The sequence below is a fragment of the Plecotus auritus genome (genome assembly GCF_963455305.1).
Source record: "Plecotus auritus genome assembly, chromosome: 5".
NCBI classification, from domain to species: Eukaryota; Metazoa; Chordata; class Mammalia; order Chiroptera; family Vespertilionidae; genus Plecotus; species Plecotus auritus.
This window is the reverse complement of record NC_137776.1, coordinates 123,538,406-123,565,913: the sequence shown is the minus strand read 5'-3', so window position 1 is coordinate 123,565,913 and position 27,508 is coordinate 123,538,406. Positions and strand designations below refer to the sequence as shown.

Below are 27,508 nucleotides of genomic sequence, written 5' to 3'. Positions count from 1 at the left end.
TAATTTTTAAAAATCATAACCTCAGATTTATAATTTGTTTTTGCTTGTACCCACACCTTACTATGTGATAAAGTCTGCACTTGAGTAGAAATTATTTTATGAAAAATTATAAAATGATTATCTTGTCATAAACTTATTGGCTTTTGAGTATAATATAATTGACAACTAAAGATATATTTACTTGCATAAAATAAAATTTTGCTCTTTGATTTTTCTTATAAAACAAAAGATTAAATGGAACATGTGTTTTTACCCATTAACTTAAAGTGCTTTTCATCTTTACAATAAAATTGTTAAAAGATCTTTTTTTAGGTCTTAAATGAACAATTAATTTTTGTGGGTGGTCTGAGAAAACAGCCTCAATCCAGGAATTCTGGTTTATAAACCTCTGTCTGATTTCCTAAAAAATTTTGCAAGTCTTTTAAGTACTCTAAATCTGCTTTTCTAACATGTATTTAGCAACAACAATATTCAACCACTGCCAGAGAGAATATATTTTGGAGTTAGTTAGGGTTAGAATGATGCAAAAAAGTCTAATTTTTAAAAATTCTTCATGTACATTTATTTCTCACTCCAAGAATCTACTAGTAAGTCCTCATCAGAACTGTACCAGAAGTCCATAGGACAATAAAGAGGCAGGTTAAAAAAGGTAAAACACATTATCAATAGAATTACTAGTAAGTAATACTCTGCACCACTTTTTTTTTGCAAGAGGATTCTCTAAGAGTGGAAATTTGTACATGGAACCTAAGAAATATTGGCTAGAAACTTAAAGAGAAATGACAACGGATTTGAGGTGAAGCAAAAATTATACAGTAGGAGGCTTCTTGTTATTTTTATCTGCAGGATACCTTGGAATTCACAATGGCCACTGTTAAGGTTGTAATCATCCATTTACTCCGTTTAACCCAGCCAGATTGAAATCAGGCAAAAATAATTTCAGGCAGCTGGCAGGACCAGATCCCGTGCTATCTCCCATTGTCCCCCATTGACAAGGGGAGCAGTATTGGGGCTTATTTATATATTTATCTGGGAGTTTTTCCCTCTGGTGCTCCAGGTACAACAGAGCCAATTTTGCATCCTTACATGAGGTGATTGGTAAATAAATACTGATGATCTCTTTGGGATACAGAATCTGTGTTAGACTTTTAGATTATGCAAAACAAATAAACAATAATAGTTCTTTATGACAGAATCTTACAAACTAGTTTATGCCCTCTTGTAGTTTAGGACCTATAGTATGGTTTAACTATTAAAAGTTAATGAGCCTTCCATTTATCTGTCTTTGGTCCTGGAAATGACTGGCGCATCGGGGAAGAATTTCCTTAACATGAGGATGGCTAAAAAGCCTGAATAAATATATTATACTGACCTGTGCCTTTAAACTCTCCCATATGGTTTGATACTGCAGGTTACCAGCTGACATCGGCTGAGTGTTACGATCTTCGGAGCAACCGAGTGGTTGCCGATCAGTACTGTCACTATTACCCAGAGAACATCAAACCCAAGCCCAAACTTCAGGAGTGCAACTTGGATCCTTGTCCAGCCAGGTCAGTCTATTGACCAGTTCATCTACTATAAACATAAAGTTTTAAATAAGCTTCCTAGATTAAGATGTTTTACTTAAAAATAAGTAAATGTTGCTGTCCAGTATCCATTCCTAACCAGGTGTTATAAGTGTCCATGCCCCTTGTTCTTGCTGCTATGATACCATCCCAGGGTCTACAGATTTTCCATTCATAAAGCTGCATGTGAAGCACTCACAGTCATTTATTTTCTCTTCTGATTTTTTGTTCATCGTGGTTACTTGTTTCTCTCCTTAACAAGGTCCAGGTCAATGGCCCTAACAAATGTGATGGCATGATGTTCTCAGGATTCTTTCCGTTTCAACTCCGTTACCTAATCAGTGACATGATCACAGCAGACCCATCCAGTGTCCCAGCTGACCCATTTTCCATCCTGATTAACTGGACTCAAAACCAGTCTTAGAACAGTTCTATATTTGAATAAACTCAGCCCTTATTAAAAAGGAAGCAGGACTTATTTCCAATAGTCAAATATTTTCAAAGGTCTTTTTAATTAGTAGCTTTAAAGAGACACTTGGTGCTGTCACATATCAGTGTTTGCTTTTTGGAAACCATAATTGGCTCTCAATTACTTGCAGGATCAGGAATCAGACTGACAAATAAAACATCTCAGATGAGGAGTAGTCATAGAAGTGCAAGTCATAGGTGTAGTATTTATAGTTGCAACACTTTCTGTTAAATCGCTTTATGAGCTTACTCACTCCCAATATATGAGGAAGGACATAAGAAAACTCTTCTACAAAACTAATCATGAAAACCAAAAGACAAAGAAGTCTTTTGCAAGCTCCTTCAATTTCTGAGAAACACCTCATTGTTATTTATTAAAAGCATAGTTTACCAAATACATGTGCATAAAACAAAACTTTGAATACTAAAAATATCACATGAGCAATGTGGATGAAAATCATTCTATCTTTGAATTGGAGGCAATACAATTTTAGGTTTTGCTGTTAATTTTTTAAAGTTTACTTGGACTTTTTCTGCCTCATATTCATGAATTCTAAATGCTACATGTGATGTGAAATTGCCTATTTCATATACCTAGCTTATAAAAGTAAACTCAGAATGACAGGTTTTTATGTAAGAAACAGAAATAATAGGTATTTTATAATTATATCATTCAGGTGAAGCTTAGTGTAGCTTCATATTACACCAGAAAATTCTATATTAAAAATTGTATATGGTATAAATTTGAATGAGGTGTCAGAATTTTGCTTGGACGTTTTTATTTTGGAAATATTAAGGTATGAAGTATTATTAGCCAAGATAATTATACCTAATGTAACTCAATCCCATTTTTAAATTATTCTATTATTAAACATCTTTACCCATATCTATACCAGAAATTCCATTCCATTGAAAAGCATAGTGAACCCAATTCAGTCAAGTTGGCTCAGCCATAGAGAGACTTTGAAAATCTTAAACACACTTCCATAAAAATGTGTATATGTATTTCTAGGAGAAATGAAGGATTCACTCCCATGACTACATAAAGCTTTTCCCCACTGGGAAAAAAACTTGAACAAAGAGATGGCTGTGGAAGATACTTGTAAAATAAAAGCATTATGTTAACCATCTTAAGAAAATGTTTACAATCAGAATAAATTTATGCAATTTTTTTCTGGCTTCTAATTTTTACCTAGCTCCTCTGTTGGAATCATATTCACAGCCTATGTCTTCTTATCCAAAAGCAAAAGGTCATTCTATATCGAAAGACGTTTGCCCGTGAAATGTATGCTTTTTCTGCATCCTATGTTATTTTAAAACACCTAATACAGCACATGTATAAATGTTGGGACAGGTGGCTATTTAAAAAAGAAAAGGAGGAAGAAAAAGTAAGTTAGAGGCACATGCCAGGAAGCTGCTTTTTTTTTTTTTTTATTCCAGAAGTAATTAAACAAAGCTGTAAAATTAATGCTGAGCAGTAGGAGAGGTTTAAGAGGAATCTGCTTTAGGAAATGTAGATACGCTGCTCCAAGGTTAAGATACTTCAGGATTGCTGGGAAACTCATTGAACTCATTTGCATGCCTGGGATCAAAGCAATCTTTCTGAATTCAAAGAGAAAATACGAAGTGATGGTCTGAGTAAGAATAAACAGACTATAGAAGAGCTTTACCCTCCCATCAGACAGCAGAATCCATCCTAAAGGAACTGTTTTCTAACTACAGACTTAACTGTTCAATAGTAAAATCAGGAGTGGCACAATAATATTAAACCAATGCCTTTGTGTGCAAAATTAGCAGCCCCCAAAAGGGAAAATATAGACAATCTTAAAGTCACAAGTTTTTATTTTATCTAGCCAATGAGATATTTGTTCACTTTATGTGCCTTAGACTAGAGTTGACCTATTGTATATTATTTGAGAACAAATTCCATTCAGATAGCCACATTTATTCCCTATGAAGATTGAAATGATCGTGGACAGCAAAAAGGTTACTAAATAATTAAGTTTGTAACCCTAGGCTTATTACTTTACCCTCTGGACCTCAGTTTTCTCCCCCACAAAATGGGGGTAAGAAGATTATTCGTTATATTAAATGAGTGGTTTTCAAACTGTGCCTACTGACCTGTTGTTTCTCATAGTTGCTTTGTTAAATTTCATTTTCTATATTTTGAACTATCTAAATAATAACTTAAAAATGTATTTAAACATGTCAAATTTTAGCTTATTTGAACTTAGCTAAGTTATAAAAATGTGGTAACAATTGTAAAAATATTGTGCCACCAAAGTAAATACTTTTTGCACTCTCATTCATTTCTTCAATTATGCCAGCTTAATTGGAAAATTAAATTTCCTAAGATTGCAAGGTGAGCTATGAAAGCTGTTACCATTAGCAACTACTTCTCTGTGATGATGAGAATTTTTCATTACTACATGTCTACAACCAAAACAAATTGGATATGACAACCATTAACCATAATACTTGATATCCAATTAAGGATTTGTTTTCCAAAGAGCATCACTGTTGTCATCAATTTGCTTTAAAATAAGTAAATGTTATATATTTGAACTAATGAACAACATCACTTGCTCATTTCACTCACCAACAACATCCAATGGCCTCCATGGCTGAGCATTGGTTCATCTAGTGCAGTGGTTCTCAACCTTCCTAATGCCGCCCCCCTTTAATACAGTTCCTCATGTTGTGGTGACCCCAACCATAAAATTATTTTCGTTGCTACTTCATAACTGTAATTTTGCTAGTTTTAATGAATCGTAATGTAAATATCTGTGTTTTCCGATGGTCTTAGGCTCTACAGCAGCGGTTCTCAACCTGTGGGTCGCGACCCACAGGTTGAGAACCACTAGCAGGGTCGCCTAAAATTAAGATTATTTTTCACAGGTGACTAAAATTAAGTATGTTTTTCACAGGTGACTTGGAGCTATGACATCACTAATCCCATCATTTGCTCTATATACACAGGGCAGTATATGTTCTGGTGGCAGTGCCAACGTGGGCACTCCCAGAAGTCCAAAGGCAAGCCCCTCCTGGATGTCAGGGATCTACTGCATGCTTAACTTGTTTTCTGCTTCATTCATTTAACGCTACAGGAGAAACCCTTTCTCATGTAGCTGAGACTTGAAATCTAATCAAATGTAAAATTCCCTCGTGCTTGCCATGCTATAGCCATAACTCTGTCTTACCCTGGGAGATTGTCTTTCCACGCAGTGCCTGCTGGTTTGTGCATTGGTTTGTGTCGTCTTTGCCTCCTGGGTGAAGGGTAAAGGCCATCATGTGACCAAAAAGTCTCAAAATGTATGCCTGTGCTTCACCAGTGACTAAAGAGGCATGGTTTTAGGTCAGCTAATGAGCACCTTGTATTTTCAGAGTGGCTTTAAATGTAAAATAGGCTACATTTGGCCTTACATGTCTCCTTCTATGAGATTAGTAAGACTGTTAAGGCTTCCTGGGAGTAATTGTGCAAGACATTGTTCGTGAGAAGATCACAGAACCACCTTTTCAGATTTGGTTTGAAAGAGATTACATTGGCAAGGCTTGGACTAATGAAAAGAGCTCTCCTTCATCACCCTATCATGGTCACAGTCGTTAACAAACAAATGTGTTTGTAGCTGGAACTGCTCCAGGTTCCCCTGCCCTCAAGGAACTCAAGGCAAAGGTCCTAAACAAATGTCCAAATTTGTATGGCCCAAGCAGCAGTCGTTTGGGAGTTCCAGTAGACTATTATTGTCCAGCTCCACTTAATTTGACAGAAAGTTGTATAAGTCATCCTGGCCAGGCACCAAATTGTGAACAAAATCTCAGAATTGAATCCTAACACAACTGTAAAGAAGTAATCTACAGCGTGAGAGGCAGGATGTGTAGTGGGCACATAAACACCTGGTCACGCTACCTTGGTGACAAGTCCATTGGCCATGCAGCCTGGTGGGTCAGAGGGGAGCTTTGGAGCACAGCAGCCTGGCCTGGATCCTGGCTCGACCACTTACTGGTTGAGTAGCCTTTGGCAAATTACTTCTTCACAGGAAGCCTCCATTTTTTTATCCTGTAAAGTGAGGATAATAACTTACCTCATAGAGTTGTCATGAGGAATAAATGGCATAATACATTTAAAGAGCTTAGCAGAGTGCCTGACATATGATAAGTACTCAATATATGTTAGTGACTGCAGCTATTACCACTAAGATCATGACTGTGATAATGCTAACGTTACATCAGAGAAACTCTTAAACTCTACTAATCAGTTTTCTCCTCCATGAAGGGAAAAGATAAAACTCTAGAATTATCCATGGGTCTGAAAGGTAGTTCTTTATTTATCTTTACAATAAGAGACACAAATCCCTAGGAAATATCTTCATGAAAGTAAATCACATTTGTCAGATTTTTAAAATATAATAACCATAAGAAATTAAGATCATTAGCATCTCCTGATCCCAGCATGCAGTTGTCTAATACCCTTCTTCTCCCTCCACTGCCCCCCCTCCAAGTAGCTTGGGGACACTGTCATTTAATTCACATGGGATCTATGCCAGGTACATCTCCAAAAAAGGAGAATGCAATGTAAGAACTAGAAAATGTTTTCAATTAAAGTGGAATACAATGTTTTCCTAATCACAGCAGCCTTTTTGTTTTATTACAATAGGTAAGTGATTTAGAAAAGTAATAACTTCCTTCTTTTGATCAGCCTCATTTAAATATACTGCTTGGAGCAGCTAGTGAGCCAACACTTAGAAAGATCACCACAAAACCTCATTTCCACTTTCATGTGTTATTTATAATGTGGTAAACAAAGCAGAGTTCTGGTGCTTTGTAGAGTGCATGGTCATATCTTTCCCAAGTTTATAGACATCTCATACAGTATCCGATATATAACTCGGTTATTGAAGCAATTCAGTTCTACCAAGCCTCTCATCACTAGTAATAATAATCACTTGCTATTTCACATTTAAATTTTTACATTTAATTAACTGCAATTCTTTTAATGAACTTGTGAGTTAATAGAAAAGGTATTTATCTCATCCTCATTTTTAACCTTAATCTATCAGTTTGATTTTACTAGCTAAGTAACTTCTTTTTTTTTTCTTTTTACTAAGTAACTTCTTTACTTGACTTCTCTAGGCCTGTGCTTTGCCTTTATAAAATGAGTCAGAGAGTAGCTATGAGAATTAAATGAGATAATGCATGTAAAGCTTTAGCAAGATGCCAAGCACTCAACAAAAGCCAGCTATTACTCTTAGATTTGAGCCAACCCTGTAAAATGGCTTTTCCAATGTTACTTCTATTTGAAGCTTATAAAGGGCTTTTGCATCCATTATCTCAGTTTGGTTTTATATTCCCTAGGAAGTTAGCAGGACAGAGATCATAATGCATATTTACAGGTGAAAATACTGAAGCCCAAAGAGGTGAAGTGACCTGCCCCAGGTTCTGGTGGACAAAAGGGAACTGGGTCATTGATCCTAGTGCCTCCAATTCAAGAATATCTCTGATGCTGCATGCACTCAGGGAACCTGATCCCTGGTGCAGCATTTGTGCTATCACTGCAACACGCACCCTTGTTTTTCATGATGGCTTCAGCAACCTGTGAGATCTGGGTTAAACCCAACATAGACCCCCACGGCCAGCACAGAACTATATCAATGCAAAGCTGGTGCCCTTAGTCTTTGAATTGACCACACACCCAGGTTAAGCCCCTTTCATATAAGTATAAATACATTTGTTTACTCCAACCAAGCAATGACCAATCCCAAGGGCACATTCATCCCAGTTATTTAAAAGCAGTTCAGAAATCGCATTCATTAGTATCAGGAATGTTTAACTACAGAAACACAGTTGTAATGATATTTTAATATTTTGGTTCAAATGATCAAAAACTCTCCAGTAGTTGGTTTCAGAGCAAAAAAATAAATATGTGCCTTAAAAATGTTTTCAAATCCTAGACAATGACACAGGATTGTTTTGGTCTGGTTCCAAAAGATAAATGAATGTTGCCCAGTAGGTACTATGGTTGTTGTTGTTTTTTAAAAAGTGTGACTTATTTACAGATTATTTTCTCATTTGCTGGATCCCAACTTGGCTCTTTAAATAACAGGGAAACTTACTATGTTTTATCAAGTCACCAAATGTTAGAGGAGGAGAGATTTTTAGATGGTTTTCAATCAGTGGCCCACAGAGCTCCCAAGTTCCGCCCTCAGCAGTGGCTAGGAAAGCGTCACGTAAGATAGAGCTCCAGGAGATTGGTTTCCAGGCACCCATTCTTACTTCATCTTAAAACTCCTGATTTCATCCGATACTTGGATTTTGCAGAAGACCAAAGCAAAAGTCCTGACGCCTCCAGGTCACACAGCAAGCAAGTGGCAGAGAGAACTGACCTTCCATCTCCCAGGTCCTCGGGAGGTCCTTTGCTCATTATGCCATGATCCTCTCTGCTCTGCCCCTCAGAGGGCAGAGGAAATGCTTGTGTCTCTTCCAGCTTTTTCTTACTTATCTCTTGCCCCTTTCTGACTGTTGCTTGGGAAGAGACTGGTTTCTATTGTCCTAGTGTTGTCAAGAGAAGATGAACTGCTCTCTCTACCTGAACTCTTTCCACCACCCACGGTTTCATTCATTTTTTTTATTGCGTATATAACCTGTACCAAGTTCTGTCTTTGGTACCACGGCAAAGGCAAAGAAGAATCAACTTGATTCTGAGCCCCAAGACTGCCCTGGCGGCACTGGGTTGTACACCTACAAAACAGCACGGTATCTGAAAGACACATGAGACAGAAAGGGAAGAGACAATTTTTTAAAAGCCGCCATGGCTATTTCTGGGAGATATCCAATGGAAGAGATACAGAGTGAAGCCGAGCAGACTAGAAGTACAGCTGCCATTAATCTGCCTTTCTCTGCCTCAGATCACCCAGTCACCTCTGCCTGCCAAAGCAGCCTCCCTAAACTGCCCAACTCCCTCCCCTCACACAGATGGCTGAGCTAGCAAAAGGCCAGGAGGGGTACTAGGATGTGCACAGTGAGTGGCAGTTGGGGGGGTTTCTTGAACCGTGTTTTTGTGTTGGTTTGCTTCAATTCAGGTTGGTAGTAGTACTGCTTGCTTTGCACTTGCGCACTAATAGCATGATTTTATTGAACGAATATTTACTAATTGCCTCTGGGAAGAGCAATGTGTTAAGAGATATAGAAAAGAATCAATATGGATTCTGTCCCTGGATGTTTTAAAGAACACTTATGCATGCTTAAGCTTTAGTACATATTTCAAAGTGATGAGAGGAGTTGGTGCCTTGGGTATTTGGAAAGGGAAGAGAGAATTTCTGGCTAGGTGTTGAAAGGGAAAATAAGGACAAGGCTTTCGAAGAGGGAGCACTTGACTAAGAAATTTCCCTGGGCATTATGGAGCCACTGAAGACTTCGGTGTTGGGAATTAAGGTATCGGTTTTTATGACAGCAGAGAGCGGACTGGCTTGGAGGCAGCAATGCCTGCAGGCAGAGAGACCTGTTAGGACACAGCTGCAAAAGGCCCCAGATACTGCAGCTAGAAGGGAACCCAGGACAGAGAAAAGGCAGAGATGTCCTGCAGTACCTGGCTGGGGTAGATGGGAGGCTGGCAGTGCTCTGAACAGTGCAAGTGACCGCAGGAGAAGCAGCAGTTTGCAGGGGGAGATGATAAGTTGGCCGGATGCTCTGAGCGTTACACACCTAGAGAACATCCAGCTGCCAGGAAGTGAGAACGGAGGCCCTGCACCCGGAGGAGAGGCCAGGGGTCCTGAGAGAGCCACCGAAAGGGACAGTGGAAACAGGAAAGGGACTCCTTGTAAAAAAGAACCCCACAAGTTAGGCATCCATAGAGTTATAGTGGGATTTTTTTCTTGGAGAGGTTTATCACTCCATGTAAATTCCAGCTGAGGAGTATGAACCTGCATATGGCTTGATTTTTAAAGTCCAGGAAAGTGTCTAAAGTCGCTTTTTCGATGATTTCAGGACAAAAACTCAATAATCTTTAAACAACACATGGAATTTGAGGTGATGAACTCATTTATATTTTATATTACATTTTCCAAGGGTCTCTGTCTTATAGTTTCTCAGACTTGAGTTTTGTTTTTACTTGAATGTTCTAATTCCTCTGACTGTACATTAAAAAAAGTTGGAAAACAGAGAAAAATTAAGAAAAAAAAAACAAGAAAGAAAGAGCATCAGAAACTTAAGCACCAGAAACAAATAACTGTTTTTGGTATTTTTCTAATATATCTGTGTATACATATGTGTGAGTACACATATGTACTCACTACTCACATACCCATACACTTTATGAAAATGATTGTATAGATGATATGAACTCATGAATTTTTTTAGTATTATGGATCCTATTATACATTCTATTTTACATTGCATTATTTTTAAATTGACATTGCATTTGAACATTTTCCATGTCTTTAAACATGGTTCCAAAGGCTTCAGGTTTATAGACTGCTTAATATTTCATGACGTGAGCCTATCAGATACTGAAGCGCCCTCCTGTCATTGGGCAGTTCTGCAAGGCGTGTACTTTGACAGGATCTGGTGTGATGACTTTCTTCACATGAGTCTAGAATGACCACTTACTCCTCCTCATCATCTTCTCTTCTTCCCACCACAATCCCTGATGTTGGGGTTTTAAGAGGGAGTCAGCTCACTCCCCAGTAGAAGAGGTACTTGAGGGGTCAGAAGAGTTAAGGCAATGGAGAATGAACAGATTTACCCTCAAACCAACTGTTTCTTATGTCTTCTCTACGTGATTCTTTTTTAAATCATTTTTTTCTCCATCACCACACCGAACACATTCATACACATGTAAGAGTACATACATGTGTATACACATACTATAAATCAAGACCTAAACATGGGAAGTCTTTCTTAACATCCCTAAATGAGATCCTTTTTCATCATTCTTCAATATATACACTTTGCCTAAGATAAAAGTCCAGTGTCTCAAAGGCGAGCAATAGAAAGTTAAGTTTTGGCAACAGAGCCTGCCCCTCGGTGACAGTGTGCTAAAAGGCCAAGGCCATGGCATGAACCCCAAGAGAGAGCAGAGCCCCTGCACGGGCATATGCATGAACAGGACTGGACAGAGCACCATTGTTTTGATATCCTTCTGTTTTCACAGGTGCCATAGAGTCATTTTATGAGTCTTCACTATGACCCATGCCATAGAAAGACAAATATAGCTATAGTTTTGCTGAATCCAGGTTTAAAGCTTCTTGTTTAAACAAAAACGTAATTTCTAAATCAGTTGAAAGCAAAGCCTAACCTCTCAAATTCTGTACATTCCCCCCTTTTATTCCCTCTTTCATTTCTAGCCTGTCTCCTGCAACATTACTGCCTCCGTTTTAAATATCATCAGCTGATAAATCAGTTGGCAAAGAGCTGCAACAGCTCATTCTAATACTGAAGATGACAAATTATAGCTATAAATTTTTTCAGGAGAGAAGGCAACGATATGCATTTCTGCAATTAGAAATTGATGTGGGCATACTAGGGTTAGCTAAAATATTACTGCAAAGTCAATTTAATTTATTTCCTAATTAACTACTATTAGATTATGTTCCAAGTTATTAGAAGAACTTTGGAAGGGTGCATTTCATTAAAATACAGTTCTTTTAGAAAGAAAATTTCTAAATTATTGGACATACGATTTATTGTAAAGATATCACACTCTTCTAACAGCAGACAGGATTAGCATTTCATATCCAATTTCTTGTCTATTAGAAGGCAGAAAACAATAGGAAGTTTCTCTAACTTGGAAAAACAGGGAGAAGAGCTTAATTTTGATATTCATTCCATTCTTGTGTTACATCTGTGAGATTTTGCGCTCCCTCAAAAGGCAACATTCAGTTTCATGAACACTGTTACTTAAGGGTAATACATATACATACACCATGAAAATTGAGTCATACAAATAAGTTTTTTTTTTAAATATATTTTATTGATTTTTTACAGAGAGGAAGGAAGAGTGATAGATAGTCAGAAACATCGATGAGAGAGAAACATCGACCAGCTGCCTTCTGCACACCTCCCACTGGGGATGTGCCCGCAACCAAGTTACATGCCCTTGACCGGAATCGAACCTGGGACCTTTCAGTCCTCAGGCTGACGCTCTATCCACTGAGCCAAACCGGTTTTGGCAATACAAATAAGTTTTAAAAAAACTTTATTCATGCAAATAAACATAGAAATTTAGTAATGTAAGATAAATGAGTAAATTAGTACCCCAATTGTTGTCCCTCCTGGGAATAGAAATCTATCTTCATAGCTTTGTTTCTCATTTTCTTTCAAATTTAAATTCTTTCATACATCCCCTTACTTTTCAGTAATTTCTTTAGGAGTTACCTCTTTATCACTTCCTCTTTGTTCCTTATAATCTCCATTTCCTCATGATTGCCATTTAGTGATTTTTTTTTTTTTTATCTTTCTGATCCATAGTATAACCAGTTCACTTTTTCTACCCAGAAGCTTTGCAAGCCATATACTAAAAACACAAAAATATTACATCATTCCATTTGAATATTTTCCATGTCTTTAAACAAAACCCTCAATTTATTTAATATAAATGTAAACATGTATATTGAATATAGATATAAATATTTATATTAAATATAGATATAAACATTTACATTGAATACAGATATATAAATATATACTCATCCATCCAGGAATACATATAGAATACATGAGTTCCTTCAGGATTAAAAAGAGGGACTTCCTGTCATTTGTCACTTGCAAAATAAGCGCCTGCTGCTCATATCCAATCAAGCTCTGCCCCAGGGTGACCTGTGTATTGAGCTCTGTCTCTCACTCTTGATGGAGGGTCTGTTATACTAGCTCTTTCATCTAAGATCCACGAGTCATATATCTTCCACAAGCCAGGGGACTCAGGAATAAGAAAGTCTTGCCAATTGGAGACTTTAGTTGAATTCAGTGAGGTAGATTAGTGTAGTTTCTTGGAGTCCTGAAGGCCTCTGGGGCCTTCCACATAGCCTATCATATCATTCCTTATAAATCCATTAGCCATACAGACTATCATGTCATTTCTCAAGGTTTCTTTAGTCTCTATCTCTAAACCGCACAGGGTACCCAGGGCCCTAGGTATACTAACAACAGTCATCACAATCACAACCACCACTATAATAGCAGTTAATACTACATCACAAAAAAGATCTTTCATACTTATCTCATTTTAACTGTCCTGCCTTATTTTGGTAGGGATCTTGCTTTTGTTGATGGTTGCCTATTATATTCACTACTTCTCCTCCCCTTTATAAAGTAACCAAGTGGCTACTTTCCAGACATTACTAAAATCCTAGATCTGCCAAGAGAAGAAACCTATTTGCTGGTTTATGTAGCACATTATATAGCATTGTCAATTCCCAGGTACATACTCTTCTATATTGCTTTCTCTTTTATCATAAGTGATACAGTTATTGTGATTGCTTGGTGAGCATCTGGAAGTAAAATTAATAATGATGATAATAATGACTTCATAGGATGTATAATTTGGGGGATTAAAGAACATTTATGAGTTTATTGTGTCATAGTTAATGATGAGGTGCCAAGTTTTCTTGCCACCACCCTTTCCCATGGTATTTCCTGCTTGGATCAGAGAACTAATTATAGTCAACGGTGCCCTTTCAAAGAACTTGCCCCATTCTAAACCATATGGTAGCATAAAGATATTGAACTGTTTTTGTGTTGTTTTCAAGACAGTTTATTAATGTTGTTTTGCATTTGTCTAAAAATGTATATAATGTAATTATTTAGTGTTTATTTTATTGTGTGTACCTTCTACTCAGAGGGTTGGCATTATTGTTCCTAACAGTGGCGGATACAAGCAGATCATGCCTTATGACCTCTACCATCCCCTTCCTCGGTACGTAAATCAATCATCCTGCTGCTAGAACTAGTCAATCCATCTTCTGCTTCTTTCGTATGTGCATAGAGATTTTGTGTTTTTTCTGTCAAAATAAAATGGTAGGTAGTATGTTTTGCAAGCCATCCTGAGCTCTGCTTTTGAGTAATACTGGCCCACTCAGACTGAAGCCTGTCATTCAAAAACCATTTTAAGATAGGCTCATGTTACATTAGAGTGGACACAGTAATTCACTCTGATTAGGTTCAGTGGATGGGTTTATGTTATGTCTTTCTTTCACTCCCTTTGTCCTTTTCTGTATTTCCTCTGCAATTGGACCCTAGTCACTAAAGCCCTGTTGCTAACTGCTAAATAAACATTGCCTGAAGTATTGCACAATACCATCCATGTGGAACTCCAGATGTGGTACTTCTCTGAATAGGGGCTTTAAATATCCTCCTTTTGTTCCAAAGGTATTATAATTAAGTAAAAAAAAAAGGCAGGGTTTTTTTGTGTTTTTTTTTTTTTTAAATATTCTTATTGTTCAGAAAATTTGAGGGGACTGTTTTTCAAAACATTTTAAAATTCCATGTTCTATGTTGCTTTTTTGAAGCTACAGTAGCTCTGTAAAACTAGAAAAAATAATGAAAGTTTTTTTTTAAAGAACTTGTTCTCTTTATTAATATATTTATAAGAAAACAGGAGAAGCTGAAAAATATGCTAGCTACTGAGTGTATTATCAGCCACACTGGAAACAGCTCCCCAGCCAGCAGGAATTAGCATTGGGTTTGAAATAACCACTGTGCGAGGAGAGACCTTTGCTCCATTCTCAGGGCTCATTAGGACTTCAGGGAGTCAGCTGCTTTTTAGAACCCAGATTGCTTAAAATAGATTGCAAACATAGTAGTTGAAAATATTCCACAATAGTTTGCTCATTCTCAAACTAAACAAAGCCTAGAATATAATTTTATTGTGAACTATAAAATAAAGCAGTTTGCTTGAAAATCTCCAAATATTTAATGAATTAGAATCCCAATAGAGGCATTTAGGGTTATCTAGTCCAGCTCCCCAATGATGCTTCATTCTCCCATTCCTTCCCCCAAATCACACCAATCATGTGTAGAGACATATGTTTACACAAGTATGCATATATGTGTATCTAATGCATATGTATTTACACATGTATATACACACCAGTTGTGAAGCTGCCTCAACAATACACCAGTTTTTCATACACCAGTGCAAGTTGTCATCCAGTCTCTACTTAAATACCTCCAGTGATTGACAGGGAACTCACTTTTCACCATTTAATGGTAGCAGTAGAGAGGAACCTTTATATTATATATAATTGTTTGTTTGTTTTAAGTTCTTCCACTTAGTAGTCAGCTCTCTCCCACGTTCCTGTGACTATATTGATAAAGATGATAAATGACTTTAGAATGCTACTGATGTATCATTTTGCTTGTTTGATCCAGAACCAAACTTATATAGTAAACTCTTCTTGAAAAAAAATAATAGAATTAAAATATAAATATATTAATTTAGCTGAGCCAAAACTTCATTTGATTTCAATTTCTGTATCTGTAAAGCAAGACACATGTATGTGCTTATGTGAAGGCTGTGTATTTCACAATAAAAGCAAAGTTGGGTGTCAGAGTAAGTGAGCAACATCAAGTTTATGTTTTCCCTGTAATGGCACTCCTAAATTTCTTGAATATCTATGATCTCTTTTGTTTATATTTTTCTGGTATGCCTTATACCTGTCTTAGGTTAAACATGATTTCTTCTGTATTTGGCTTTCCTCCAAATGCCTGAAGCCAGCAGTCTCAGTAACAGCTTGAGATGAGCCTCCCTGATGTCCATTTGCACCTGTCCTGTGCACACATTGGCCTGTCCGTGCATCACAGGGGGAAAAGACAATTAGCAAATGGACTCTAGTTCTTATTTCTTGCACTTCTGTTACTGAAGTAATTCTAAAGTTAGATATTCTGCTTTATTTATAAAATATTAGTAAATGGAAGTAACAATATGTTTTCATTTCATAAGAAGAATCGAGGCTTAGAAAAGTTTCTCAGATGAGAGCAGAAGGCCTCACTTATTTAAATGGGCTTAAGACCACACTGTAAACACAAAACACAATTAACGAATTTTTATTTTTTTGTTTTTCCTTTCAGTCTTTACTGTAACACGTATCTGAACAGAATATAAGAATGTAACCTGGTAAATTATCCTTCATTCATAATTACTATGTGCAACTTGTTCACGTCATTCTTAATTTGGAGAATTTCTTAAACTAAACACACTGTGTGTTTAAAAATTAAAAGCCAAAGGAGTTAAAATATATGATATATGAAAATTCATTTCTTACTTTTCCAGGAAAAGATTCTTGGACATGCTTTTCTTCTTCTTTTTTAAATATATTTTTATTTATTTCAGACAGGAAGGGAGAGGGAGAAAGAGACAGAAACATAAGTGATGAGAGAGAATCATTGATCGATTGTCTCCTGAATGCCTGCTACTGGGGATCAAGCCCACAATCCGGGCATGTGCTCTGATCAGGAATCAAACCATGACCTCCTGATTCATAGATTAAAGCTTAACCACTGAGCCACACAGGCCAGGCTTTTTTTTTTTTAATCCAAGCACTTATCTGGTCCCTGTATAAAGATACCTCTCTCACCTATTGTTATACATTCTTTAAAGCACCCAGACATGCTTTGCTTTGAAATTCCTCCTAATACTATTGTTATGCAAGGATTCATTTGATATTTTTTCCCATATAGAACTATAGTTGCATGCTGTAACCATACTATAAATTCTTAGAATAATATTAGCATCATTTGTCTTTCTGTGACCACTGACATGGAAAAGGATACTTATGACTGTTCATGAGATTACACTCTGGATCAGGCCCCAGCGTTGAGACAGAAATTAATCACTCTCTCTTTAGAAGGGTCAAGTTTAGGGATGTTAAAGTACCAATTAAAACATGTGCTCCTTTTATGGCATCTTAATGTTCTAAGAGATTAAAGTACATTCAATAACATATTCCCACTTCACTGTCAGGTCGAATCCAAGGCGAGCATGTACTTATATATGCAACCCAGTTTCAGTCTGAATCGGACCTGTTTCCCACCTCCTGAGGGAAGCTCTCCAGAGAGCTGTTGAGACAAATGAGGATTGGTCTTACCTTTCTGCAAGAGAAACACTCCACAGCGCTGCTTCATTCTCTTGAAAGGGATCAGAAAGTTTCCTAAGGGCTAGACAGAGGGCCTCAGTTTCCCCATAATAACATTTTCTTTTGAGTCTCCTGGGGAAATGTGCATAGGAAAATATTGTATTTGGCAACACGTTTAGGCTTTTGGCAGTGGAGATAATAGTTGTTGCCTAGACTTGAGCAGTACAAAGAAAATGTGGAGGGAAATTCTCTAACTGTTAAACACACATTATACAGTCTCGTGCACAAGAGAAGTCAGGATTGCGATGTACATGAAATCCTACTTAGAGAGTAATTTCTGTCTCCATAGTATACCTGTGCAATATTTTGTATTTTTTAAATAAGTTTTTATTTATTTTTAGAGAGAGGAAGAGAGAGGGAGAGAGAGAGACGGGTGTGAGAGCAAAATATTGAATGGCTGCCTCCAGATTGACCCTTCGGTGCACAGGACATCACTTCAACCAACTGAGCCACACTGGCCAGGGCCACTTGTGCAGTATTTTTAAATTTAACTATTCAAGTGGATTAACTCGGTGATACTTTGTGTTGCTCTCATTAAAACGATATCTCTCCTAATTCTAAGAGAAATCTGAAAGTTCCTCAGCAGTTCTCATCAACAAGCAGAATATATGCAAGAAAGACAAGCTCAGTTCCAATGTTTCTATTTTTTTTAAATTCTATACTCTCTATGTCTACAGGAGGAGAGAAAAGGATCAGGCAGATACCTCTCTGCATCTGCTCCCAAATGCTTCAGAGCTATGTGGAGATCTGAAGAATCAATGGGATTCTCTTAAATGTTATGGATAATATTGTTATTTTCTCCATTACTGAACTGCATTTCTAGATTCCAATGCCATTAACCTTCCAACCAAAACCAAACTTCTTCACAATTCCAGGAGTTCTTTATTGGGGGAACGCTAACTGCTAGTATCTCTCAATGGAACAAGTAGGTGATACCTGTACTAGCATGTTTGCTCCTTAGTGTAACTAACGATGGCACAGTTTGGACTTCAGAATTGAGCTGAATCCATGTACAGGGTAGTCCCAAAGCTGATGATTGTAGAAGCAAGGGGGAAAAGTGTTCAGTTTACCTTGATCTTTCATGAGCTTCTCGTGTAAAAGAATCTGGAAGCTAAGTAATAAAGTATTGCATTGAAAATAAAAAGTAGCAGCCCAGGTACAAACTATATATTGTTAATTGATTACCCAATTTTAATCTTGACATAAATATTTAATGATTTAATAATACTGGTATTTATATATTCAGAATATATATTTATAAAACATAATATACACATGTAAAACATGTATATTAAAACTAGAAGAAGAAAGACTGAACAGCCCTCTTTTTTAAAAAAATATTTTTTTATTGATTTCAGAGAGGGAGAGAGAGAGAAACATCAATGATGAGAGAGAATCATTGATCAGCTGCCTCTGCATGCCTCCTACTGAGGATTGTGTTGCTCTCATTAAAATGATATCTCTCTTAATTCCAAGAGAAATCTTAAAGTTCCTCAGCTCTGACCAGGAAGCGAACCATGACCTCCTGGTTCATAGGTTGATGCTCAACCACTGGGCCACACCAGCAGGGTGAACAGCCCTCTTTTGAGTAAGTTACAGACAACACAGATATCTCTGTTGACAGCTCTCAAAACAGTAATGTCTTACATTTGTGTAGGGCCTCAAGATTTACAGAGCACTTTTGCCAACATTGACTCCTTTTCTCTTACTCATCAGATTTCAGGCAACAGATGGCTTTTAGCTCTCTGGACCATAGCTTCTCAGAACCCGATGGCCCCAATAGGCACTGGGAATGGGGTTGGTTCAGAAAGGTCACTAAGGAGGTTTGGCAATGTGCATGTCTGCCCTGATAACTCCCCTTGCTTCTGTAGGTGGGAGGCCACCCCGTGGACCGCGTGCTCCTCCTCGTGTGGGGGGGGCATCCAGAGCCGGGCAGTTTCCTGTGTGGAGGAGGACATCCAGGGGCATGTCACCTCAGTGGAAGAGTGGAAATGCATGTACACCCCTAAGATGCCCATCGTGCAGCCCTGCAACATTTTTGACTGCCCTAAATGGCTGGCACAGGAGTGGTCTCCGGTAACTGTGCCTTCTTTCTTTGTTCATTAAGAGAATAAGTCCACTCTTCCCTCTCATCACCATGCCCCCACCAGCTACCCTATGCAGCTCCCTACTTCTCCTCTTGAGGTGTCTAGAAATCTACTAATTTTCTCCTGAAGTAGGCATGCCCCAAAGCCAGAGTAAATCTATATCCATATATTCAAGTTTCTTCAAAAAGCCTCTACCACCTCCATGTTCCCTCAAGGACAAGGAGGCATATGTTTGTCAAGAGTAAGTGAGGCCAAATGACTTTTCCTGAATCCGTGAAAGAGCTCAGTAGACCTAAAGTTTGGTTTCTTTTTTTATTTCTTATCCTTTCTCTATTATCCAAAAGGGGATTGAGTGGATTGAAATTAAAGCTATGTATCATCCATTGAAAAAAAGATGCAATAAAAATCACAAAATAACTGGAAGAGATAAAGTAGAATAACTAAAACAAATACATTCTAGATGTTAGGGAAGATGCTGCACCAGCTTAAACAAAATTATTTGGATTTGGGGTTTCCTGGCTGCCAATGCAAAAAGATCTGAAGTAGCAAGGGAGATAGAAAGATGGGGGGACAAACCATTGTGCCCTCAGCCACAGAGATGGCAAAAGACTTTTCATTTTAGCTAAGTGGCTTTGTGGCAGCAGATCCCAGCTGTGACATTTCTCTTTTTCTATACTTGTTCCCAGGCGTATAGAACCACTGAGGTGTTGCCTACATCTGGCCATTGAATCCGTTCCTTTAAACACTTTTCTCCATGTCAGTATAATCAATTGGATCGGCCATGCTGCAATATAAATTAGCTATGATGACAGTTGAAAAACTTTCTATGTCCATGTCGGAGCTAGCATTTCCCATATTTCAGACCTAACAATCATTAGCAAAGGGACTTACTAATATTAAAATGCATTGTTAGTCATCAAAATTGAGCACACTCTCTAGTTTCTTCTCTCCTTTTTGCTGCTTGGTTTTGGGACTTTGCACACAGTGGGTGTTGAAGGAATGCTGATTGAGTAATCCAAAACTACGTGATTGCATTTTCAGCCAGCTGCACCCTAGATAGCCCAATAGCATAAAGACCCCATGATGGGTAAAAAGTGGTATAAATTCATCAGGAGTCCTTATATACACAAGCAGCCCTTTGAAAAACCTCAGTGGAAAATGAAGAAGAGGAAACAAAGCTTTGCCTGTGAGTCTTCTCTCTCTTGCGTTCTCCTTTTAGTGCACGGTGACGTGTGGCCAAGGCCTCCGGTATCGCGTGGTTCTCTGCATCAACCCTCGAGGAATGCACGCAGGAGGCTGTAGCTCCAAAACCAAGCCCCACATAAAAGAGGAATGCATCATACCCACCCCCTGCTATAAACCCAAAGGTAACTTGGCAGGTGCTCTGTGATCAAGCTTTTTAGTATGTGTACTCGGGTGCTGTTTTAAACTCCTTAGAATATTGTTAAGTATCCCACGTGTTCTTAGTAACTATGCTTTGTAACTTAGACTCTACTAAATGGGCTTAACTTTTTTAAAAAACCTTTCCAATAGTCTTGCTTGCAAATTGTTCTAAAGCACTACATATTTATATAATGCTCTCCTGAGTCATAAAGTTGTTTGAAGACTGTTGCTGAGGAATATCAGATAGATCTGCATGCAAGGAGATATTATAGAGATATTGTAGAAATATGTGTGGTTTACTGTCCACGTTGTTGGCTGTTAAAAACAATGCAGTGAATTCTAAGTGTCCATTTTGCTAAGCAGAAAACACATTGGGAAGCCTCATACCTCAAACAGATGAAACAGAAAGCTGTTGCTTCTTATATTAAAAATCAACACATTATTAATGTAGTGAATTCCAGAAACATAATTTGAAATGAAACATTGAAATACATTAGAATTTAATAGATACTGCAAATAATTTTAAAAAGTAGTCTTTAGAACAGTTCTACCTAGTGAGCAAGATTTATTACAATTATGCTGGGCTGCTCAGATTAGCATGAATATTAATCTTACTTCTCTGCTAATATTGGTAGAGTCTGTGTCAATGAAGTAGAAAATTCCAAAGTCACAAACCATTCAGAAGTAAATAACTTTTCATTACAAGCTTCCTCCTATTTTTAAAATTGAATAGGATTTCCATTTTCTTCTTAATTTGTTTCCTTAAGCCATTAAATTTCTCCAAAAATCAGCCACTGTAAAGCTCTTTATTATATTACAGTTTGCCCTTGCTAGGAATGAATAGCATTGTGAAATCTAAATTAATGATATAAAAGAAAACAAAAAAACAAAAGCATCCTGGAAATCCTTATTAATTTTAATTTATCACCTCTCTCTGTAAGCCTTAGTTTCATCTGTAAAAATGGGAATAATAACAGGAACCCCCTCAGAGATCATATGGAGATTAAAGAGATATAATGCAAACAGGGTGCTTAGCTCACTGCCTAGCATGTAGTAAGTGTTCTATAAATGTTATCTTGACAATCATTACCATCCTCATATGTGGGAGGAAGTGGCCACTGGTACATCTGACAAGATTCAGTTCAAATAGGCAGCCAAGTATTACAAGCCCACTATTAGTGCAAAGCTGAATGCTTTGTTATTGAAAGACAGGGATGGCTTGTGCTGTCAGGGATGGCATCATTGAGTCAATTAGCGGGAAGACGTGTACTAGTTGTTAAATGATGGTTAAACCCTCAATTTTGCAGACCGCCATTTAATAGACAAAATAATACTCTGTATGTCATATGTGAAATTAACAACCTGTTAATTTTAAAATATTTTTAATCAATATTTGCTTATATTTAAGTTAACAGGTTATTTTTTGTTGTTGTTATTCACTGTTATTTTTAACAAATTTTAGCTAATAGGCCATATGTTGGGAAAAAAACACTGTAGTAATTTCACCAAATGTAAATAAATATTACATATCTACAACTATAGTCTACATATGTAAATCCAAGGGTCACCGCTCATAAACAGTGTTTGGCAAATGATTAGCATGTGATCACACCGCATCATGCAGGGCAGTTGGTTCTGTTGCCATGTGGCGTGACTTTTGCAGCAGATTTAATTGGTGCCAGCCCATGTGCCTACGTGTGCTAAGTCACGCCCCAGCCATGTGCATTTGTGAACTCACGCACGCACTTACTAGACCTATTCAGAATAAGTTTAAAATTATTGTAATACATATAGAAAACTTTTCTGTGAAATTAAACTTTTCACACAGACTGAATTTTTATTACACAAATATATCTACATAACTAAAAACAGGTAAATTAATTGGCCAATTTTTTAACAGACACATTCAGAAAATCTACTTTATTATATAATGGGCTTTCTGATTTAACGGACACCCCCTTGCCCGAATTAGTCTGTTATATCGAGGTTTTACTGTATATAGGTACCGTATTGCTGAGTCTAAGATATTAGCCAATCTTTTGGGCTTTGGCAGTGTTATATTTCTCACTCGCTTTGTTTTCTGACCATAAACAATTGCTGCACACAGAGGACAAGAAGTGATGCCCTAACTTAAAATAGTCAATTAGTCATTAGCTCTGTCTTTACCAAACCACTTCAGAAAAAGAAAAGCAATTTGTGGTTAAGTATCAAAAATAAAATCTGGATTTTCACAACTAAGTAGTGAGTCTGGCTCTACTTAAGCATCATTAAAATGCTATATAATTCTGTGGTGTATGCCTATATAGACATTTCTTTCATCTTTGCAATTATATGTTATAAAATGGTGATAGAGCTTCACTGGCTTATACTATAAAGCAAATATGCCTATAAATGACCCTAATAAAATATGTCAGAATGGAAATCTTGGCAGTTACTTCTGTAGGAGCAGTTTTAATCTTCCTCTTTCTTTTTCTCCACAATTTCTCCCCAGGAAGTAGTTAGGAAGCTTGTTCTGAATTGTTTGGCCAAAGCTACAGAAATAGGTGAAACAAGTCAAAATTATGGGTTATTATCCTTCAGTTGCTCATATTCCAATTGTCAGTGAGCCTTGGGGTGTATAGTGAATGAATCGGATATCCAAAGCAGTGGTTTGTAAATATCAGAGTGGCAGTTCTGTTTGGTTTTGATAATATGGCATAGATCTCACTCAGACAAAGGCAAAAGAAAAGCAAATTAGAATTTATGAAAGTAACACAGTATAATTTTTTGTACTTTGTTTTGTTTTAAAAGGTAAATATTGTTCTATCTTTTCAACAGAAAATAGTGAAAAGATACTTTGATGATATATTGAGCTAGTGCTCCTAGAGTTACAACTTTCATAATTAAAAAAAAACTTTTTCTTTTTTTTGCTGTTCAACATAATAGGGGGAAACATACACAGTATTATTAAATGTGTTAAAATCTCATTCTTTTTTCCTTGATATAATCATCATCAGAGGCAGAAATTCACCTAAAACCATTATTTGCAGTTATCAGCAGAGCTTGTGGGTAGTGCAAACTCAAGAGCTAGTGGGGGGCGGGGGGAGGCATTTCCCTGAAATCCCAAATTGTTTCTAACCTCTTCTCTTTTCTGTTCATACATTTAATTCTCAGAGAAAGTTCCGGTAGAGGCCAGGGCGCCGTGGTACAAACAAGCTCAAGAGCTAGAAGAAGGAGCTGCTGTGTCAGAAGAGCCCTCGTAAGTTTGAAAACCACAAATTGTTTTGCTCTTGAGGCCGATGGGGGTAAAGAAGGCCGTGTCTGGCTGGCTGTGGCTTTCATAGGTTCTGGACTAAGTGCAGCCCTCTTACCAAGCGTGAAATGAGGCTCTGGGGCTGTCTGCTTGGAGAGCCATCAGTTTCAAAGTGCTTCTCCGAAGCTCTAAATACTTTCCATTTTGAAGTAAGAAAACGAAAGGGTAGTGCCTACACTATTCTCCAAAATCTGACTTCCTCTTTCCCAAGAGGCCAACAGTGACAAGGCCCAGCTGACGATGACATGGATTTGAGGTAGAAGGCTGGGCAGCTTTCACACTCCTTATCGCTCAGCTTTGCAATATAGCCACTCACAGAAAGTAAAAGGGTAAGTGAAATGTATGTGAGGGCAGGAAGTTTATTAGCGTTTCCTTTCTCTTTCCTGCTATCAGACGGATACCAGGTCTTTGCCTCACTTGATCACAGTCTCATTCCTGCTCAGTTTTATCAAGGCCATGACATTTGTAAGACCACTAGGCACAAATTTTTCACAGAAAAGAATGGTTCGTCCATGGGGTAACGCATTTCGTACTTCACAGGACAATAAGATTGTTCCTGTGCTATAAAGTTACCACAGCACCTTTTCCTACTTCTCTGAGAAAAGCCTTTAAGAAAGAATGCCTAACCATTGTAGAGCTTTGGAGAAAAGGCAGTGGCTAAAGGTCGCAGTGCCACGTTTTTATTTTCCTTTCTCTCCTGCCAGTACCTGGCTTGACAGGCCTTCTTTCTGCTGAAGAGGGAGAAAGCAGTACATTTTAGACGAGTATTAAGTCTTTAATCCACTAAGGTCCTAGCTAAGACACCATGTAATCGGAGCCAGTTACTCCTTAAATATACTCTTACGTTAAATGTTGAAAACCAGGTATGTATTATTTTACCTAAATAATATCTGCTCTCCCATGAACTCTATTTTGTCATTTAGCGTAACCCTACATGGAATATTGCATTATGATCAATGTTAAATAGTACAACAAAGTTAAAGTTAAATCCAGACGTCTTGCATCAATAATTAAACATCCTTCTCATTATTAGATACCTCTCAAATGAAGGCTGTAAGAAGCATTACCTATGGTCAACCATATTTTGTACTGAGTATTTTCCACTAAAGGTCTGTTTAAGATGCATTACGTTTAACTTTAATCTTAATAAAATTCCTAAAGTAGTTAAACATATACTTTTAGCCACTGGAACTCCAGCCATATATTAGATTATTAAATTTTATTCTCAGTGTAATGGAATTGCCATCTTGGCATGATTAATCTGAACTGAAGTCAATTGTAATTGGAGTGCTGGTGCCAGGTACAGGAAATGTATACTGTTATGCTCAGAACAATTACTTTTATACCAGAATGAAATAAATGACAGCTTAGGATAATGTAGTGAAAGGTATATGGTTTCCACACTTTAATACACTTTACATGTTCAGTGCCCCGAACCCTAGGAAAGGTCCAACGTGTCACATTATATTTTTTATTGATTTTGAATTTAAAAAACATAATTTTGCATGGGCTTAATTCTTTCTCTCTCTTTTTAAACCACATGACTAGTTTCTAAATGTATATAGCAACCTATAATTACTCTCCATAGTATAATGAAAAAATGACATACTGTCAGCAAGTCTTCCCTCCCCATACTGATGAGACTCGCATTGCTTAAATTAAACTGTAATGTTCACAAGCTGTGGCTGTCACTTCTGCGACAGAGACGCAGGAACAGTGTCCCAGAACTATTATCTCTCACATTGGCTCCAGTTAACCTAGACAATTCTGTAGTAAAACAGCAAATATCATTTATTTCCCCTTATTTAAAATAAAACCAGTATCACTAGCCTGTCTCATTAAATAATGTAGGGAAAGTCTTTAGCATATAAAGATACAATTATTGAATATTAGATATTTTTGGTGACCCCCAAATGAAAAAAAAAAAATTGGTTAGCACTCTGGCCAAAAATATGTTGGAAAGCAACTACTGTAAGATATGACCTGCTAAGGAATAACTAAAATTTTCTAGAACAGCGGTTTGTGCTGTTAGTAGTGTTTCACTAAACTGACGCTATGCAAAAAATGCAAATACAGATGTCAGTCTCATGGGAAGGCTGAACTAAGTAATGAGATTGGTTCACATTGTGGCAACGTACTTAATATATTGAGATCCATGTTATCAAGCTGCAGCCTCATTCAGAAATTCTTTTAGACATTGATTGCTTTTTCCTCAGCAACAAACTGGTTTATTTATGCTGCACTTGATTTATATGGTCCCAAGGTAGGAGTGTAGTAATGAATGCATTGCCTTGACATAAGAATTGATTTCCTAACCCACTTGTGGGAGTCAGACCCTCTAAACTGATTTTTCACTGGTGGCCATGGTTTCTCTTGCTTCAGGCACATGTTTTTATCAGGTTTGCCTGACAAACAACAGCAAGCATGTTTAAGCAAGGTAGTTTTGATTCTCTCCACTGAACAGGACAGTGTGAACAAGGTCCAACCCCAAACCAACCCTAAGCAATGTGAGATGTGAGCCAATAAAGTCGGTCAAGCATAGACGATCTTATGAATAAGACATCCTTGCTTCCGAGGATGTCCGCTGAGGAATCCATAGAAATCCCTGCTACCCGATTCACACAGAAAGAATTGTGGTTAGAGACAGATTTCTACAACTAAGCAGATTCTGGGAGCGTTGCATTTTTCTGAAGAGAAGAGGGTGCCATTTTAGCACTAGAAAAGAGGGAGATGGAATATGACTAATGGACTTCTCCTCTGCTATGATTTGAACTCTTTCTGAATTTGCCTCCAGCTGATGAGAGTATTGTTAGGTTTAGAGCACGTCGTGTAAATACCAGATTGAGCCCAGCTGATGGCCTCCTCTGACAAATATGTGCGAGTTGCTTTCTAGGGATTTTTTTAAACCCTCAAAATTTTACTTTCATTTGGTGAGGGATCAGAACTACAATGTGGTAGAAGAGTTATATTTATGAATCAGGTGGGAGCTAAAGAAATTATCGACTTGAGTTCCGATCTTTTTTTCCCCTTACTTTCAGTCTTCGTTGAGATATAAGTGTAAATATCACAACCACCTCAAGCCAAGTGAACGTTATGAATACTTTGACAGCTTAATTTCTTTTTTCTTTTTTTAATCCTCACCCAAGGAGTGAGGATATTTTTTTCCATTGATTTCTAGAGAGAATGGAAGAGAGGGGGTTGGGGAAAAGAGAGAAAGAAAGGGGGAGAGAGAGAGAGAGGGACGAATTGATTGGTTGCCTCCTGTAAGCACCCAGGTCAGGGATTGAACCTGCAATGCAGGTATGTGAGTTTGACCAGCAATCAAACCTGTGACTCTCTGGTGTTCAGGGTGCAGGTCGATGCTCTAATCACTGAACAATGCTGGCCAGGGTGAGAGCTTAATTTCTTGAGCAAAAATGATACTATGGTGACTTCTAGAACATGAAAAGACACAGTTTGTCTACTCTTGCTGTACAGGGAGTTAATAAACTGGCCTTTTTAAAAAGCCTAATCTAACTAAAAGAAATTATTCATTTCCTTAACTCCTCAGGCCACTAAGGCCACAAATGCCCTAGACCAGTGGTCGGCAAA

At 37.5% G+C, this 27,508-nt stretch overlaps 1 protein-coding gene across 2 annotated transcripts in view; it reads left to right on the top strand.

Moving 5' to 3' along the window:
• Positions 1 to 27,508, top strand: part of ADAMTSL1 (ADAMTS like 1) — a 409,739-nt gene that overhangs the window by 160,538 nt on the left and 221,693 nt on the right. The window contains exons 9-13 of one of the 2 annotated variants that reach the window (XM_080667641.1): positions 1,412 to 1,550; positions 13,888 to 13,938; positions 19,027 to 19,231; positions 20,462 to 20,609; positions 23,779 to 23,863. In XM_080667641.1, the coding sequence (XP_080523767.1) occupies positions 1,412 to 1,550; positions 13,888 to 13,938; positions 19,027 to 19,231; positions 20,462 to 20,609; positions 23,779 to 23,863 (628 nt within the window). The remainder of the gene's footprint in view (positions 1 to 1,411; positions 1,551 to 13,887; positions 13,939 to 19,026; positions 19,232 to 20,461; positions 20,610 to 23,778; positions 23,864 to 27,508) is intronic. The other variant, XM_080667642.1, reaches the window with a different exon arrangement.